At 42.3% G+C, this 16,892-nt stretch overlaps 1 protein-coding gene across 1 annotated transcript in view; it reads left to right on the top strand.

Annotated features, from left to right (window-relative positions):
- Positions 1–848: 848 nt before the first annotated feature.
- AHR (aryl hydrocarbon receptor) overlaps positions 849–16,892 on the top strand; it is a 53,294-nt gene continuing 37,250 nt past the window's right edge. Inside the window, exons 1-2 of the mRNA XM_080974670.1 lie at positions 849–1,737; positions 13,337–13,524. Coding sequence (XP_080830796.1) covers positions 1,682–1,737; positions 13,337–13,524 — 244 coding nt within the window. The 5' untranslated portion in view covers positions 849–1,681. The remainder of the gene's footprint in view (positions 1,738–13,336; positions 13,525–16,892) is intronic.

Here is a 16,892-nt window from a genome sequence, read left to right on the forward strand (position 1 = left end):
TCTTGTGTTGACAACTGCACCCCATATCTATCTACTTGTCTGGCTGTTAAACCAGAAGGTTGGTGGTTCGAGCCCACCTAGGGATGTCTATGGCAGGATCCCCAAATTGCAGATTTGGACTAGATTACCCTGAGGGTCCCTTCCAACTAAAAAAACAAAAAAACAAAATGTTCTATGAGAGACTGCAATTTCTGATATTGCACCGAAGTACTACTGCTTCTTACCTATTTTGAGTTTTTTACTTACTGCCTAGATTTAACGTTGTGTTTTCTTTGGATTGTGGTCTAAGCAGCTCTGGGGAATTTCTCTTTTTAAAAGGCAGGGAGAAAGAGCTGACCAAATCCATTTCTAATACTGTCTGCCAGTGCAGGTGAGCCATGCGGGCGGGGAGCCACTTTCCTGCAGCAACTTCTTTCCAGCGCTCACACAGGACTTCAGGCCAACCACTTCCCAGTCTGATTCGCACGTGCGCGTTCGGCAAACTGCGTGAAGAGAGAAAAAGAAGAACCTCTCTCTCTCTCCACCCTCAATCTGATCGCGTCGCTTGTTTGTTATGGTGGGGGTCTATTGTCCTCCCCGCAAGCGCGGCAAAGTTGTCCTGATGTGTGGCCACCCTTTCCTCCTGGGGCCCAGAACCCCGTGGCATCGGGAAAACCGCCGGAGGAGGAGGAGGAGGCCCTGCCGCCTGCTTCGGCTTCTCCCCCATCCACCCGCCGTGCCTGCTCGCTTCCCTCGCTTGACCTTCCCAACATGGCGCCGCGCCGCCCCCTTGACGCCGACGACGCCCACAAGGGCCTCCTCTGTGGGCGGCGGCGGGGCGGGCCCCGGGGGAGAGAGCGCAGGCTGGGCTGCCTGGCTGGCGGGGTGGCTTTTGAGACGGAAAGAGCCGTTGCTATAGCTTAGAGAGAGAGAGAGAGGGAGAGGGTGCGTGGAGGGAGGGGAAAACAGTAGCGAGGCCTTCTGGCCGACACTGAGGGACGACGACGACGACAGCGACGTTCGCTGAGGTGAAGCGAGGCTTCGCTTCCCGCCTCGCTCCTGAGGAGGAGGAGGAGAGACGGCGACTGAGGGCAGCTGCCCGGGAAGCCGCCGCCGCCGCCGCCTCCGCACCTGTCTCGCACTCCCGCCGGCCAGACGGAGAGAGAAAGAGGGAGGGAAGGAGGAGGAGGAGGGCGGCCGTAGTGGGTGTAGCCGGCGCCGAGCACCTGGCCCCGTCCCCCGCCGCCGCAGCCGCTCCTCCTCCTCCTGCCGCCGCCTCCTCGCCCGCCCGCCCGCCCCCTTCCTCTCTCCCTCGGTCGGCCGCCTCTCAGGGGAGTCCGCGCCGCGGCGGCAGGAGTGGCATCAGGGCGAGCAGCAGCAGCAGCACGACGAACAACAACGGTGTCAAGGCAGGCCGGGAAGCTGCGGGCAGAGCCGTTTCGCCCCGAGAGGAATATTCTCTCTCTCTCACACACACACAGACACACACACACACACACACACACACACACACACACACACACACACAAGGTCCCTTCTTAAGCCGCCGCTGACATAGTTGCGGAGAGGTTTCTGCTTCTCAAGCCGAGGGGTGGCGGTTGTTGTTTCGGGCGGCGGTGCAGAAGTAACGAGGGGCTGCCGCTCTCTGCCGCAGGAGCCCGAGGAGAGGAGAGGAGCTGGAGCCTCGGCCAGCGGGGCCAGGATGAACCCCAGTGTCACCTACGCCAGCCGCAAGCGGCGGAAACCCGTGCAGAAAATGTAAGTGGGTCGGCTGGGTGGGTGGGGTGGGGTAGGGTGGGGTGGATGTTCCTGGAGAGCAAAAACGGGTGCCTTTTTTTTCTCCATGCCGAGGTCTGGGTTTCCCCTCCCCGCTCCCCTTTGCAAAGCTGTCGCCTCTTTTCCACACACACACACTGCACGCCTCTCCTCCTCCAATTAACCCTGATGCCCTTTTCCCTGTAACCTTGCGCGTTGCTTTGCTGCGAGCGCATCGCCTCCAAACCCTCGTAGTGCCCGCACTGCAACTTTTTGTATTTTTGTTTCTCTCTCCCTCCCCCTTGTAAGGTTATGCTTTGCTATTGTGTTCCGGCAGTTTCTTCAGCTTGTCGATCAGTCTTCAGTTGTGGATCACGCCCCCCCCCCATTGTATCTATCTATCCTATTATTATTATTATTATTATTATTATTCGTTCTAAACAAGGTACCCTGGGATAACTCTTAAACATGTGCAAAGGGATTTGGTGGCCCGAGTTAACCGTTTGCGCAATCTGTGTCATCCCTCCTTTCGTTGCTCTGCTAGAAAGGCATCTAGTGACTCCCCTAGATGTTTGTAAATAATTTGTAAAGGTCTAAAGGAGCCTCTTGTTCTTCCGTTGAAAGGTTTAAGTCTTAAGTTTAAGGCAGTGCTCACTGTTTTATTTTGTTCATCTTGGGAAAAACTGGGCTGGGATTTGCAATGGCCTGCCGTGGGGACCGTTCTGGACCTTGTTCTAAATTTGTGGTGACAGGTTGTGATTTAGGGAGGAAAAGCCACTCTGCACATGCACAGGGGCATCTTAGGAGCTACATATATTTCAGCAGTTAGTTGTGCTATTGGAAATGGATTCCTGGGCTGAGTTGCAGTAAAATTAAGCCTTGATTCGGGGCTCTATTTTTGTCAGGCTCTGATGACCCAGTTAAATTCAAACAGCTGATTAAAATCAGAACAAGGACTGGGAGGTGGGAGGGGATGAAGGAATGATTTGAGTGTAAGGCTGCATCCCTGTGCACATTTACCTGTGAGTAAGCCCCACTGAACATAATGAGACTTGGTTCTGGGTAAACCTGCATTGGATTGCTCTGTCCGTCAGTGTGGCTGGGCTCCCTGACCAAGGATGTCAGCAGGCATTTAAGGTGATGGTCTGGCAGTCTGTTCAATGTAAGTTTAAGATAATTATCGAAAGCTTGCGGCAATGGATGTAGCTTTTGGCTTATTTTGGCTGTGGGCTGTGACTTGTGCTGTCTTAACAGGGATTGCTGGTTAATGTATGGTGTGTGTGCAGAAAGCCACGTTGTGCTGACTGTGCTTCTGCCACTGCAGTGGGCTCATCTGTGATTCGAAGACGATCATTTACTCATTTGCTCAGCTTGGTTTTATGATGATTATATTGTACAGTATTGTGATTTGCCGCTCTCTATCTCACCACCGTAGGCCACAATGTTGTACAGTGTCAGCCTCCGGAGCGGCATCTTCTTGTTGTGGAGGCCAGGAGTGTTGTGATACAGATGGAATATTTTAAGTGTGTCAGTAATCTGTGCACTTTTTCGTATTTATTGTAATGGTTGTAATTCTTCAAACGAGGCTTTACAAATGTAAAACTGTACAATGTACATGTTTACCAAGCTGTCAAAGCTATGTACTTTCAGATAGATTGGTTTCATCTTTAAGAGACTGATAAGTAATCATAGAAAAAAATGGATTTATATTTTTAATGGGTGTGTAAATTCCGATCCTAGGAATATATGAAATCAATAGTTAATTTTTAAAAAGTTAATCATAGGTATGAAGGTTTACCCTTTGGTGTTTGATTTAAAATTAATATTTAGTAAAAATAATAATATCCTTTTTCTGTAGTGTTTATGAGTACCACTTTTCACTAATCTGTGTTTATTGGTTAAGTAGCACTGCTGATGAAATATTTATTCCCCAACACAAAGTAACTGTACTGAGCTTGGTGGGATTTCCCAAAGGACTTCAAGAAAGATTAAATGGAATGGTTTGGGAGCGGTCTGTGCTGTGTTAGCAATTTTAAAGTTTACTAAAGTGCATACCAATGTTTAATGTAGATTGTGGAGTCTAACTGGTTAGTCTTTTAAAACTGTTAATAGGAACAAATGCAGGAGGAAATCCATTGGAATAATGTATACAAATTGAATTCTATAACTTTGGCAAAGCTAGTATTGTCCTCAAGGTGCTAGTGTTAACCTTGAGATGCAGGATTTTTATTTTTATTTTTAAAAAGTCATCCTAGTTTATTTTTCTAATCCAGCATGAAAGTGCTGGGGCAGGGGGGTTGGCAGGTGTTACTGCCATGCAGTATAAATAATTGGGGGGGGGGGGTTGCCAGTGTACTTTATGCATCTGACTTCACATTACAGTACTTGAAAGTTATCTGTGCTTATTAAGCAGCCTTAGGTACATTATGTAGTAGTTTCTGGATTCTAGAAAAGCAGCAGTCTCATAACAAGGATAGCCATTATGTCTCCAATGTTTACTTTAGAGGTGACGGTTATGCAACACTTACTGTTAAGTAACATTGTAGTTTGTCTTGTAAACCGAAGCAGGCTCCTGATGTACAAATGCAGTAAGTTTTTAACACTGTATCCTACAGAAAAAAAATTTAGCGTGTACGGAATAGTCTTAAGGTGGTTGTTGCTGAAGAGATCCCCTTGCTTCTAGGAAAAACACTCAAACTCACTGATGTACTATTGTGAGATACAACTACCAGCATATCATGTGAGGAATGTGAAATCTTTGGAAGCTTGTATTTGAACTTCCTTGTTCTCCACAGTTTCATGTCAAACAGGGTTTGTTAAGCTATGTGATTGTTGACTTATGAAACAAATCAGGCTCACGACAAAGTTAATTTAGTAGTCATTCTACTTAATAGAGCACTCCTCTTGATTTACGAAGCCAATTCATGTAGGAGGGCAACACTTACACTTAATCTTTGTATAGGATTAAAGTTAAGAGAATTCCTTCCTTCCTGTGTCTACATTATGGTACACATATACTAATACTGTATATACAAAAGATACATACTCCAAAGAAAAAGTGCTGTAGTCGGTTGCAATGTAGAAATATTCTTTAGGGCTACTTTGTGGAAGTAAAAACATTCCAAACCAGTGTTGTTGAAGAGTAGACAAAACACTTCCTTAGAAAAACATTTTTTAATTCTTACACCTGTGAATAAATCTCACTGAATTCAGAGGAACTTGTTTCTGTGCGTAAGATTTCACTGCTCCCCTTTCAGAGGTATGTCTTAATATTTATTTATTTTATTGCATTTATATTCTGGCTTTCTTTGAGCTTGCTTAATGGCAGGCTTTATCAGAATGGCAGGCTTTATCAGTATAGTTAAGTGCTCTATTGATGTGTGGCCTATCCCCCACTGTAGTATAACATTACATGTAAGTGGTGCTTTGCTCCTTCATGAATACTGATTCATTATACAAGGAGCCAATTGAAGAAAGCCCTGGTTTGATGTGGTTCATGCCTCCACCCGCCTTTTTGTTGTTGTTGTCCCATTAGGAATATGAAATAGAAAGAATATAGGTTCACATATGGCTTTCCTTCTGTACATTTTCTTTGGGCCTTTTGAAGCCCATTAAGATACTGGGTGCAACTTTGTATTGGAAGTGCAGAACGTTCAGGATATAAGTGCTGGCTTTTATCCCTGCAACTGTTACAACATTCTGTATCTAAAAAGGGCAGATAGACTTCCCAGCCTCCTAGGCCTAGCATACAGTGAAGAATGTCCTCACATTCTGATGGAGCTGATATCATTCAGGGGACAAATGAATTGGCAGCCCCCCCCCCCCCAAGTCTTGCTCTCATACTGGGACCGTGGGGCTATAGCTCGCTTGAAACTGCCATTTGTAGACTTGCTGGTTACAAGATTCTGGCATAAAAGCTGACAAGTTATTGTTTGTAGATTCAGTGGGTCATACGATTGGGTTATTTATTGGAATCTGCCAGGGGGCAGTCAGATAATTCCCCCCTGTTGTTTCGCCTTCCCTTCTGTGGCTTGATGAACCTCCCTGCAGCATGGTTCTGGGAATTCCTGTCCTAACATGTTTTTGTTTTTTCCCAGGCTGTCGTTCTTGGCACCTTTCCTTGGCTAAGAACTGAAAGTGTTATGTGGCTCCTTTTCATTTCAGTACTAGTGTTTATGAATGTATTTAGGATCAGAATTAATTTTAGATGTCATTCTATGGTAACATTATATATATATATACTTAAAGGGTTCTTTTTAAAAATGAAACATTAATTAAAGAGACAGATTCAACCATTGTTACTTTTATGGACTTGGACTAAAATGTTTCAAAAGATTTGCATTTAATTTGACTTTTCAGTAGTAAGTTGTTTTTGTTTAAGAACCATGTCATATGTAGATGTGGGAAATAGTGGAATAGTTTCATCGTCATATGCTGCCTATATTCATCCATAGGTGCACAGGGGAAAGTATAAAATTGTGAAACATATCCACCAACACTGTCAAATGCACATAAAATATTATTCCTCTACCTTAAAAACGTGTATACATATACAGACAACTTTATTTGCTGCTTTGTCCTTTGCTCAACTTTATTTGTGTTATTTTTAATCTAGCCTTTAGGATTGCTTTTAATTGTATTGCTTTACTGCAGTAATGTGCGGCCTGTGGGCTGGATGCGGCCCATGAAGACCGTTTTACCAGCCCACAAGCTGCCCCTGAACTGAGCCGCCCACTCGGCGAGTCCCCGCGCCATGCTGCTCTGGTTTAGCGCATGGGGGACTCGCTGAATGGCGTCAGAGTTTGTGCTTCTGTGCAGGTGTGATTTTTGGCATCTGGGCATGCGCAGATGCAATTTCTGGTGCCACAGACATGCACAGATGCAATTTCTGGTGTTGTGCTGCGCCAGTCCGGCCCACAGACAATCTCCGAGGGAGTGATCCAGCCCATGGCAGGTAACCCTTGCCAACCCCTGCTTTATTGTGAACTACTTAAGAGATTCTCAACATAGAGTAAATAAGTGGACACCTTTCACTTGCTGATCACCATAACACTGTCATGGAATTCTACTCAATATTGAGCCAGAGCAGAACTCCAATGTATAGTTAGCAGAGTAAAAACTCGTTGCGGGATTCCCAAAAAATAAACTAGAGGCAATTAATATTTCATCCAGCAGAGCGTTACTGCTATGGAAGGCAAATGAGCATAATGGTCACAAATCCAATACATTCAGGATTGGCACTGTACATAAGAAATCGAGTTGCAGCAGATTTAACATAAACTTACAAGAACTTCTAAGAAGTCTAAAACCTTAACACAGGTTAAAAGGTATGAAGAACCTCCTAATTATTCTGGGCGCATGACCTGACGTGTAATTCTACTCAGTACTGTATTGACCACAGCAGATCTCCAATAATAGAGAAAGAGAAGCTGAAACCCAGGCTCCTCCTGGCCTCACTTTTATAGGCACATGACATTAAAATTATTAAGCCATTTTCTTTTTGCCTTTTATCTGTTGGAGCATTTGAAAGCAGGCGATTGAGGCCTCAGACAATAGTGATAGAATGTTTAAGGATAATTTTCTTAACCTTTTTGGAAATCCCTTGAGTCAGTAAGAATAGAATAGGATTCTGTCCATGCATACATTAAAATGCAGGTTCCTTTAATATAACTGCTGTGTTTTACATGTGCACAGCATCTTCTGCATATCTGAACTGAATATGTATAACCTCTTCCACCCCCTCAAGTGTTGAAATACAATATTACAGAGTGGAATAAAATATTACATAAATACCAGGAAGTCTATAACAATACTTGTTCAAGCTGTGAGAATTATATGCACTTGCCTTAGAGTAAGCCTCACTACATTCAGTAGGGTTAACTTCTACATAGCATTGGACTACCTGTCTACTAGCTAAAGGAAAGCTGTAAACCTTTTACAACTGAGAAATATATTTAATTGGCTTATATTTTTCTGCTCTTCTGAAAATTGTCTGGTACTGTGGGTAAAACCTCAGCGCCTAGGACTTGCCGATCGTCAGGTCGGCGGTTCGAATCCCCGCAGCGGGGTGAGCTCCCGTCTTTCGGTCCCAGCTCCTGCCCACCTAGCAGTTCGAAAGCACCCTTAAGTGCAAGTAGATAAATAGGTACCGCTTTATAGCGGGAAGGTAAACTGCATTTCCGTGTGCTGTGCTGGTGCCGGCTCGCCAGAGCAGCTTCGTCACGCTGGCCACGTGACCTGGAAGTGTCTTCAGACAGCGCTGGCCCCCGGCCTCTTAAGCGAAATGGGCGCGCAACCCCAGAGTCGGACACGACTGGCCCGTATGGGCAGGGGTACCTTTACCTTTACCTATCTAAGAGTGATTTACTTAAGTTAAGCAAAACACTTCTATTATAAACTGCCTATAGAACTTAAAACAGTTCAGATTTGGGGAGCTTTAAACGGTGTGCAACTGGGAATATTCCTGGAACTCTGTGTAATCTGAGAAGTGTTCTTCTATTAAATGTCACAGTGGAATGATAAATTTTAAGTATTGTTTTGGCTAAAAAAGAGTATATATTCTTAAAACATTTATTTTAATATTGTGTTATAGTGAAATAGGTTTAACATAATTGCTTACTCCAGAGAAGAGATGTATTCCATTGATTAGTCCTGTGGGAAACATGGCCTTGGTTCTTTTTATAGTTAGATATTTAAATTTTATTTATTTATTAAATTTGTATACCCCCATATATTTGTAGACCTCAGGGTGGTTCACATCATAAAATTAGAATATAAAATACGTAATGAAAATATAAACAATGACAACCCAATAATCCCCCCTTCTACAACACATTTTAATAGGACATTGGATGTCAATCGGCCAAAGGCTTGGTTAAAGAGGAATGTTTTTGCCTGACATCTAAAAGTGTATAGTGAATGTGTCCACCAAACCTCCCTGAGGAGAGCATTCCCCAAATGGGGAGCCACTGCAGAATAGGCCTATTCTTGTGTTGCCACCTTACGGACCTCTCATGGAGGCGGCACACAAAGAAGGGACACAGAGGATGATCTCAGGGTCTGGGTAGGTGTATATGGAGAGCTGTGTAGGTGTATATGGAGAGCTGTGTCCCTTGAGGTATTAGAGTCAACCTCAAAGTACTGATAAAGGTAAAGGTACCCCTGCCCATACGGGCCAGTCGTGTCCGACTCTAGGGTTGCGTGCTCATCTCGCTCAAGAGGCCGTGAGCCGGCGCCGTCCGAAGACACTTCCGGGTCACGTGGCCAGCGTGACGAAGCTGCAGCTGGTGAGCCAGCACCAGCGCAGCACCAAGAAACGCCGTTTACCTTCCCGCTATGAAGCGGTACCTATTTATCTACTTGCACTTAAGGGTGCTTTCGAACTGCTAGGTGGACAGGAGCTGGGACCAGACAACGGGAGCTCACCCCGCCGCGGGGATTCGAACCACCGACCATGCGATCAGCAAGTCCTAGGCACTGAGGTTTTACCCACAGCGCCACCCGCCTTCTGACCATTAACAGGCAGTCACCATCATTGGCCAACTCTGCCACCCTTCTTGAACCTTTATTTTCCTGTTGAAGAAAGCTGGTTTTAAATCTTGAAAGCCCCAAAAGATATAAAGGTGACACTCCTTACTCTAAACTGTTTTGTACCATGGTATTCTGTTGGAATGCAAATTCTGGATCTTGAAAGGAGAGGGAAAATGACAGTCTTTGCAATCTTTGCAATAGAGTTTCCTGCTATTTGTTAGCAGATATCAAGAGAGTGAAAAGAACCTATTTTAATTCATTAACAAGGGATGTGTAAATTTAAAATTCAAGCACTTAACCAGAGTGACAAACCTATTGAATTGAACAAGAAGCAAAATATTTCCATTCATTGTTAAGGATAAGACTTCTGAAATTAGGATGAATTTCCTCTGGCCAGTTCCTACTATTTCTGCTTGATGATCAATTTCCCCCCTATAATTTTTGTCTTCTCTCTATTGTGTGTAGATGCTAAGAGACCCTGTTTTAGGTTTTCATAATCCAACTTTGAGCAGCTTGCTTTGTATTAGGCTACTGACAGTTTTGAGTTGCACAGTGTTTTAGTGATGTAATTTGGTCTGATCCAAAACTGGGAAAAGAGTACCTTTGTCAACTTTCACTGAAATTAGTACCCTCTGTATTTAAAGTAAAGGGGGTGGGGCTGAGAGGAAAGGCAGGCAGCCACACCAGTAAACCAAGGAGGATAAGGGATTATGCTATTGGTGTGGTGGAAGCCAAAGCATTTCAGTAAATCTAAAGCATTTCAAGACAGCAAGGAGATGCTAAATTTACACACAGACTAATTAGTTTTTCTTAACTAGCACTAGACACATTGATAATTATTCTTGTAACATTTCTTTGTTACAAGCAACTCCAACTATTATATGAAAATTCACGTGTTTTTCAATATGGAACAAGGCCATAATATGGTTTTAAGGGTAATAATGAATAAACCAAATGCATTATTCGATAATGTAGACAAATTGTTGTAACCAGTTTTTAAACCAAACTACTTACATTACATAGCAGTTTGAAAGTACCCCCGGGTGCAAGTAGATAAATAGGGACCGCTTATTAGCGGGAAGGTAAACGGCGTTTCCGTGTGCTGTGCTGGCTCGCCAGATGCAGCTTGTCATGCTGGCCACGTGACCCGGAAGTGTCTTCGGACAGCGCTGGCCCCCGGCCTCTTAAGTGAGATGGGCGCACAACCCCAGAGGCGGACACGACTGGCCCGTACGGGCAGGGGTACCTTTACCTTTACTTACATTGAAACTGCTGCAACTCTACTGCTTTAAATCAGAGTACTTAAGTTACATTATGTGTCTGCCGTTTAGATACAGGTGTTAGCAGATATGTTGAGAACTAATAATTCAGGTATCAAACTATATACAAAATAGCTAACTCTTTTTTGGATATTGTTAATAATTAACCCATGTCTGGGAACAATTGTGGATTTATTTTTTGCATTGTTTCTTGATAATAAACAATAGCACATAAGATCTGGTCTATATTTGCATTTTTGCTGCATTTCCTTGTCTAAGCTGCCTAGAGTCCCATTAGGAAGATGGGAGAGAATGAATGAATAAATAAATATAATTTCTTTGTTGTGTAGAATTGAATTAATGGTAATGGCAACTGGATGGAACCTTTTGCTATGTTTTGTAAAAGAGACAGTATTGAAATGATGTTATGCCATTATTTCAGGAAGGGTACCTAGAGTAACATAGTTATCAAGCTTTAATTTTAGCTTTGTCACCTGTCTTGCAACTAATCCTGGTGCATTTCTGGTGGCATATTTGCTTTCTAAACTTGTGGGATTTCTTGGCAGGCTGTTTTCAAATACTCATTTGCTGCATAGTGATGCTTGTATGTATCTTCAAACTTGCTGCAGTTGTTTTTGTTTTGTTTTGTTTTTTGTGAGGCGGTGTTGCCACACTTGTTCTGGACATTCATCTTTCTACACATCAGAAACCTACTTACTAATATTCAGCCCTTCTGGAACTTGAATCAGTAGGGGGAATTTAATTCTAGTTCCATTGAAAACTTTTCTGTCTATGGACCTGGCTCTTTTCTGCCGGAGGACAGGTTTCTGTTGGTCCAGTAAAGCTGACTCAGGAATTAGCATTTCAACCACAGAAGTTTTGCAACAGTCTAGGTTGAGAATTTCTCTCATAAGATACTTAGCAACAGAGATGAGATCAGAGGTTCCCCCTAACCAAAATTGGGTTTCTATTGAGAAAATAAGGCAAGATAATTTTGGAGACTGCCATAGAGAAAGAGAGGTGCAGGTGGGACTAAGTGCTGCTTCAGTGCTTGAGGGAGCAGGATGGAGTGAGGCTTGAAGCGAGCGGAGATTGGGAAGCTGGGGCTAGGGCAGGGCAGGGCGGGAGAGACAGTTATGCTTTTCCTTCCTTGTGATATGCAAGAAAACATGTCAAAATTAGCAGATGTCCTTGGCATCAGGGCAAATCCAAAAAGAAAAAGGCTTTCTTTTGCTGTGATAAGGCTTTAACAGTCGATGGTCATTGGATGAAGAGTGCAGAGACAGATACACAAAACCAAGAGCTCTAGGAGACAGTTGGGATGAATTTATTTTAACATGACAGCTCTCCTGAAATCATACTGCTTCTGAGATCTTGTCAGGTCTCCCTGAGTGCAGAAGTCTATAACCAGTTATAGGCTTAGGAAAAACAAAAGGTTAAGGCAGTCACTGGAAGTAAGATTTTCTGGTGAACAAAAGAAGGATGAATGACTATCCTCATTTACAAAAGGAGTGTTTACTAACGTAACCAAAGAGCTCTGTTCCCAGTAGCCAGTTGAATGGTGATACAGTGTTATCTTGGAGGAACACAGAAAAGGGGAGCATAGAAAAATTAGCCTTTAGCAAATCTGAGAGTTCCCAGGCGAGTGCATACATGTTGGCTTCCTTCCTTTTCCATTTCAGCAATGTATGACAGCAGGAACAGCAAATTCATTTTGTGCTACTTATTGACCTTGTCAGCTCACCTTTACAGACAAAATGGAGATTTTTGAGCATAGATGATAGCATAGAGACCCGAATAAGAAACAGAATGGTGCTGTTGGGCAGCAAGGGAGCTGGCATGTGAAGTAAATAGATCTAACATCTAAGAAAAATTTAAAGGTGAAAAATTGTATGTTTACAATTAGCAAATTTAGCATTTTTAAAGAAAAAGGGTTGCTGAACAAGCAGGGTGGAACAGTCACTAAGAAGGAAACAGTGTGATCCTTCTATTCATTTAAATCATAAAAGTATTGTTCCTTTTTTGGAATAAAAAGGAAATCCTGAAAGATTGTAGGACAGGATGTGGATTGATCTTTAAATAATCTAGGACTCACATACCTGATCCTTCTCTATGGTATTACCCACTTGGTGGAAGACCCTGATAATTGAGGTTTGCTTGGCTCAGACTTTATTGAATTAGATATGTTAAAACATGGTTACTTCAGAGGGCAGTCCTAAAATAGTGTCTGATCTAGAACTCATTAGGTAGGTTAACTGGACTTTCTGCATTGAATACATAAAATCTATGTATGGTTACATAATGTGCTCGACATTCAACAAAGCAAGCTCTTAACTAACTGGGAACAATTCAAACTACTGGTCCTGTGACCCAATTCACACATGAACCTTGCTGTGTGGGTGGCTCTTTAAAATGCAACTATGTACAGACTACCCTATTTCATAAGCTGTTTGTGTAAGTGACTTTCAGTGTAATTCTGCAGATTTCAACCTTGCAATTTCAAGTGACCACAGAGCAGTATATATAAAATACTTGGAAGTTGTTAAATCCCCAAACCTTGGGGGAGTGGGTCAGAATAACATTTTCTAGCTCCCTAGTCCTTTTTCACAGCTTCCATTTGAATGGAGAGAATTTCTTTAAAAGGAAGAATGTGCTGGGGATGCATCACCTTAATGGAAGTGACAGAACTATTCAGGAAATGTGTGAATTAAAATATTGTGAGCGCCCCAATAAAAGCTTTATTAATGATAATGTATTTAAATGCATAGTTATTTTAAAATGTGACTTTATACTATGTTCTGTTACTATGGCAGAGTGAAACCTTCACCTCCTGAAGGAGCCAAGTCTAATCCATCGAAGAGGCATAGAGATCGATTGAATGCAGAGTTGGATCGCCTGGCTAGTCTCCTGCCATTCCCTCAGGATGTTATTGCCAAGCTGGATAAACTGTCTGTGCTTAGACTCAGCGTTAGTTACCTAAGAGCCAAAAGTTTCTTTGATGGTAAGAAATTTGAGTTTATTTTCACAACTGACTATAAAATGTGTGTACTGTAACTTTGCTGTAAATGCTGCTGCTGCCTTTTCTTTTCTTTTTTTTTAACTAAACTAAAGTACTGAAGGATCAAGTATGCTGGTAAGAATAATAAAAAAAGAGTTGCACTCCTTTTGAAAGACCTATTTTTAACTAAATTTTTTAAATAGTCTTAATCAGCCTGCAGAATTTTCCTCACCCCACATTTTTTCCTCATGCAAATATTTTCTGAGGCATGATGTGGAAAAAAACAGCCCTAATCTGACTACAAGAAGCTATTGCTTGAACATGGAGGTGTATTGATAATAATTTCACTGTTACTGAATGTGACCCGTGGAGCATTGTCAAATACTGCATATTTGGCTGTTCATTATACACGTCCTTATTAACAAAGAAGTGAACTATCTCTCTACCCCCACCCCCCAGGAGGAAGAAATGGGCTGGCTGCTATTAATCCAACCATCATATGGCTGGTAGTGCTTTCTGTTAGGTTTGTCTAGTTTAGCAGCTATAACCATTGCTGGTTAGGAATAGTCTGACTATGTGCTTCATGGACTGGTCACCTTATGATTGGATTACTGTAATGTGTTGTATATGGGGTTGGCCCTGAAAGGAACTGGAAAACTGCATATAATGCAGAATTCAGCCTCTATAGTTTTAACAAATGGGGATCCATGAGATCAAATTCCAAGGGAGTTGGACTGGCTGTCTAGTTCCTTCTAGACTCAAGGAAATATGCAAGTTATAACACTCAAAACCTAAACTGATTAGTACCCATTAGAGGACTCATGTTAACCTCTAGAATGTAAAAGTGTTTCAGCGGCCAAACTCTGTTATAGTTATGCTGATGGGCCAATGCAAGGGTATCTGGGACCAAAGTGGATATTTTTCTCCCTTACAATTTCTCTGTGCTTTACAGTGCTCCATTAAGCATACTTAAGTTAGTCATATGATAGCATAATGGATCTTGTGTTCACCACATTGCATGGTAATTAAAGAATTGAACAGTATAGGGATTGCTGCTTTGTGAAACACTTTGTGAAATATGTGAAACAGTGTTTGGGCTGCCTTGGCTTTAAAATATAGGGTGAGGGATTTTTTATATTGGAGCATTTCCCCTGCAGTCCTATAAATCTTCTCCAGAGGATCTCCAACCCTAAGGGATCTCCTTCCCTGCTCTTTCAAATCATGATGTTGCCCAAGTGTGGGTGGGGCTATAAGGGAAAGGAGAGGAAGGGGAAATCCTGGTGCCTGTTCTGTTAGCTAACAGACACAACTGGATATTTGCCTTTGTGCAAGTTCTCCAATCTTAGGTTGTTAATTAACTAATAACTGATAGTATACCATAACCATATCAGGGCAAAATTACAGAAAGTTAGAAATGTCATTTAACAGATAAACTGTTAAATCAGTTACTTTCCCCACAGCTAGCAGTTTTCATCACAAGCAAGGGTCTGGAACCTGAGCTGGGAGAAAAACAATTGGTGGGCAAGAGTTGCAGGAGGAAAGAGAACAGAAATCCTGTTGCACCACAAATTACAAATTGCCAGACAAGGAAGCAGTGGCTGGGCTTTGAAACACCAGGAATGTACAGATCCACCCATAGCACCCAAACGATATAGCAGTTTGGGGATGTAACTCTAATCTATCAATAGACACTAAGCAACTAATAGAAAAATCCTAAACTTTTCACTGTAAACCAGAACCTGATTGTTTCCCCCTGGGGTGGCGGACATCCTCTATCTCTGGAGACATTGATCTATTAAATTATTACTTCCCTTAATTTCTCACGCACCATGCGCAGAAGTCTCTACATGTAGTTTGCATGCCTGCAGTATAAAGTCTGCTGTGCTTAAACAAGCAAACTGCTTTAGAAATGCTTATCATTTGACTTCCCACACTTTGGATATCAGAACAAAGCCATGTCTGTGTTGTGCACTTCTGGCTTCTCGTCTTTCTTCTGCGCCCATCCCCACCCCATGCAGTTGTAATGCCAACTGTTTCCAGTATGTCCTGCTTCTTTAGACTACAGTGTAGTGGCAGCTTTTTTCAGAGGCAACCCGTGAGGTTAAGAAAGTGTGCACTGGCAGCCATGTACTTGCTTCCTTTGTTTGTTCTCCTCCCCTGCTCTTGCTAATCATGATGTTGCCTAAGAGAGTAAACATAGAAGAACAAGTGAAAGGAAGAGAAGTTTGTCAAAAGGATCAGGTTCTTCTAGATACAGCACCAAGTAAAAACACTTGTTTCTTAACATATCTGCTAAATGTAGAAATGCATATTGTGATGTGGAGTTGCATCTCCTAGGCTCATGTTAACAGTTAACTGATGTGAAGGGAAATGCTAAATGAATAACAGGATACAAATGAGGGGTGTGTGAATTCCTGAGGAAAGTAAAATATAAACGTGCAATCATATAATCGCATTTGAAAGGAAACCCAAGAATTTGTTATAACAATAGTCTCCCTCTCCAAAAGAAACACTTGCATTTTTCTGTGTTTAAATAATCCATTTTGGAAGTCGATTAGTTAGACATAACCAAAGAATTATTCTAATGATCTTATTAAAATGTGTAAACTCTGAAGGTATCTATTTTATATACAGTTCACATGTGGCTTGGAATATGTCACCTACTTACTGTTCATGTAAGATGTACAGTTTAAGCAGTTGTTTTTCAGGACTGAAACATTCACATTCATTGAGTCACTACTGTGGAACAGTTAAATTAAGCAGATTTGCATAAATGTCTAAATTGCAGGTTATTTATATTTTGTGGTGCATAACTTCTTTTTAGTATATACATGATAATTTCCCCTAAAATTTAGGTTTTTTTAAACCTCCAGTATACAGTATAAAGATTTAACATTCTTGTGTTGCAAGAGTGTGATTGCAAACTGGAGCTTGTGGCTTTACCTTAGCTTAATATGTTATCTGAACTATGGCATTTAGTTATGAATAAAGTCCTGCTTATACATTTCTCACATGTAGGCCATTGCTGGGTTTAATCCGGAGCAGGGGCATGCTTTTAGCTCTGCCCCTTTCATTGTAAAGAACCCCAATGAGCAATTTGTTGCTCGTGCATTGGCTGAACACAACACAGAGTTGTTGGAAGAAGGTGATGCCTCGTCAGGGGTGGAGCTAAAAGCATTCTCTGGATTCAACACAATTGCCTTTACAAATGTTAAGAATGCTGAAAAATTCCATTTCAGTATGACATTTAAAATAAGACATTTGTCTTGCATTTCTTTTGGTTAGATCCAAAGGCTACATTCTGGTCAGTGTTTCAAAATTTACTCCAGGGCTAGAGACACAGCATTTGCATGTGATGAATGCAAACAAAA

This window comes from Podarcis pityusensis, assembly GCF_964106645.2.
Source record: "Podarcis pityusensis genome assembly, chromosome: 12".
Lineage (NCBI taxonomy): Eukaryota > Metazoa > Chordata > Lepidosauria > Squamata > Lacertidae > Podarcis > Podarcis pityusensis.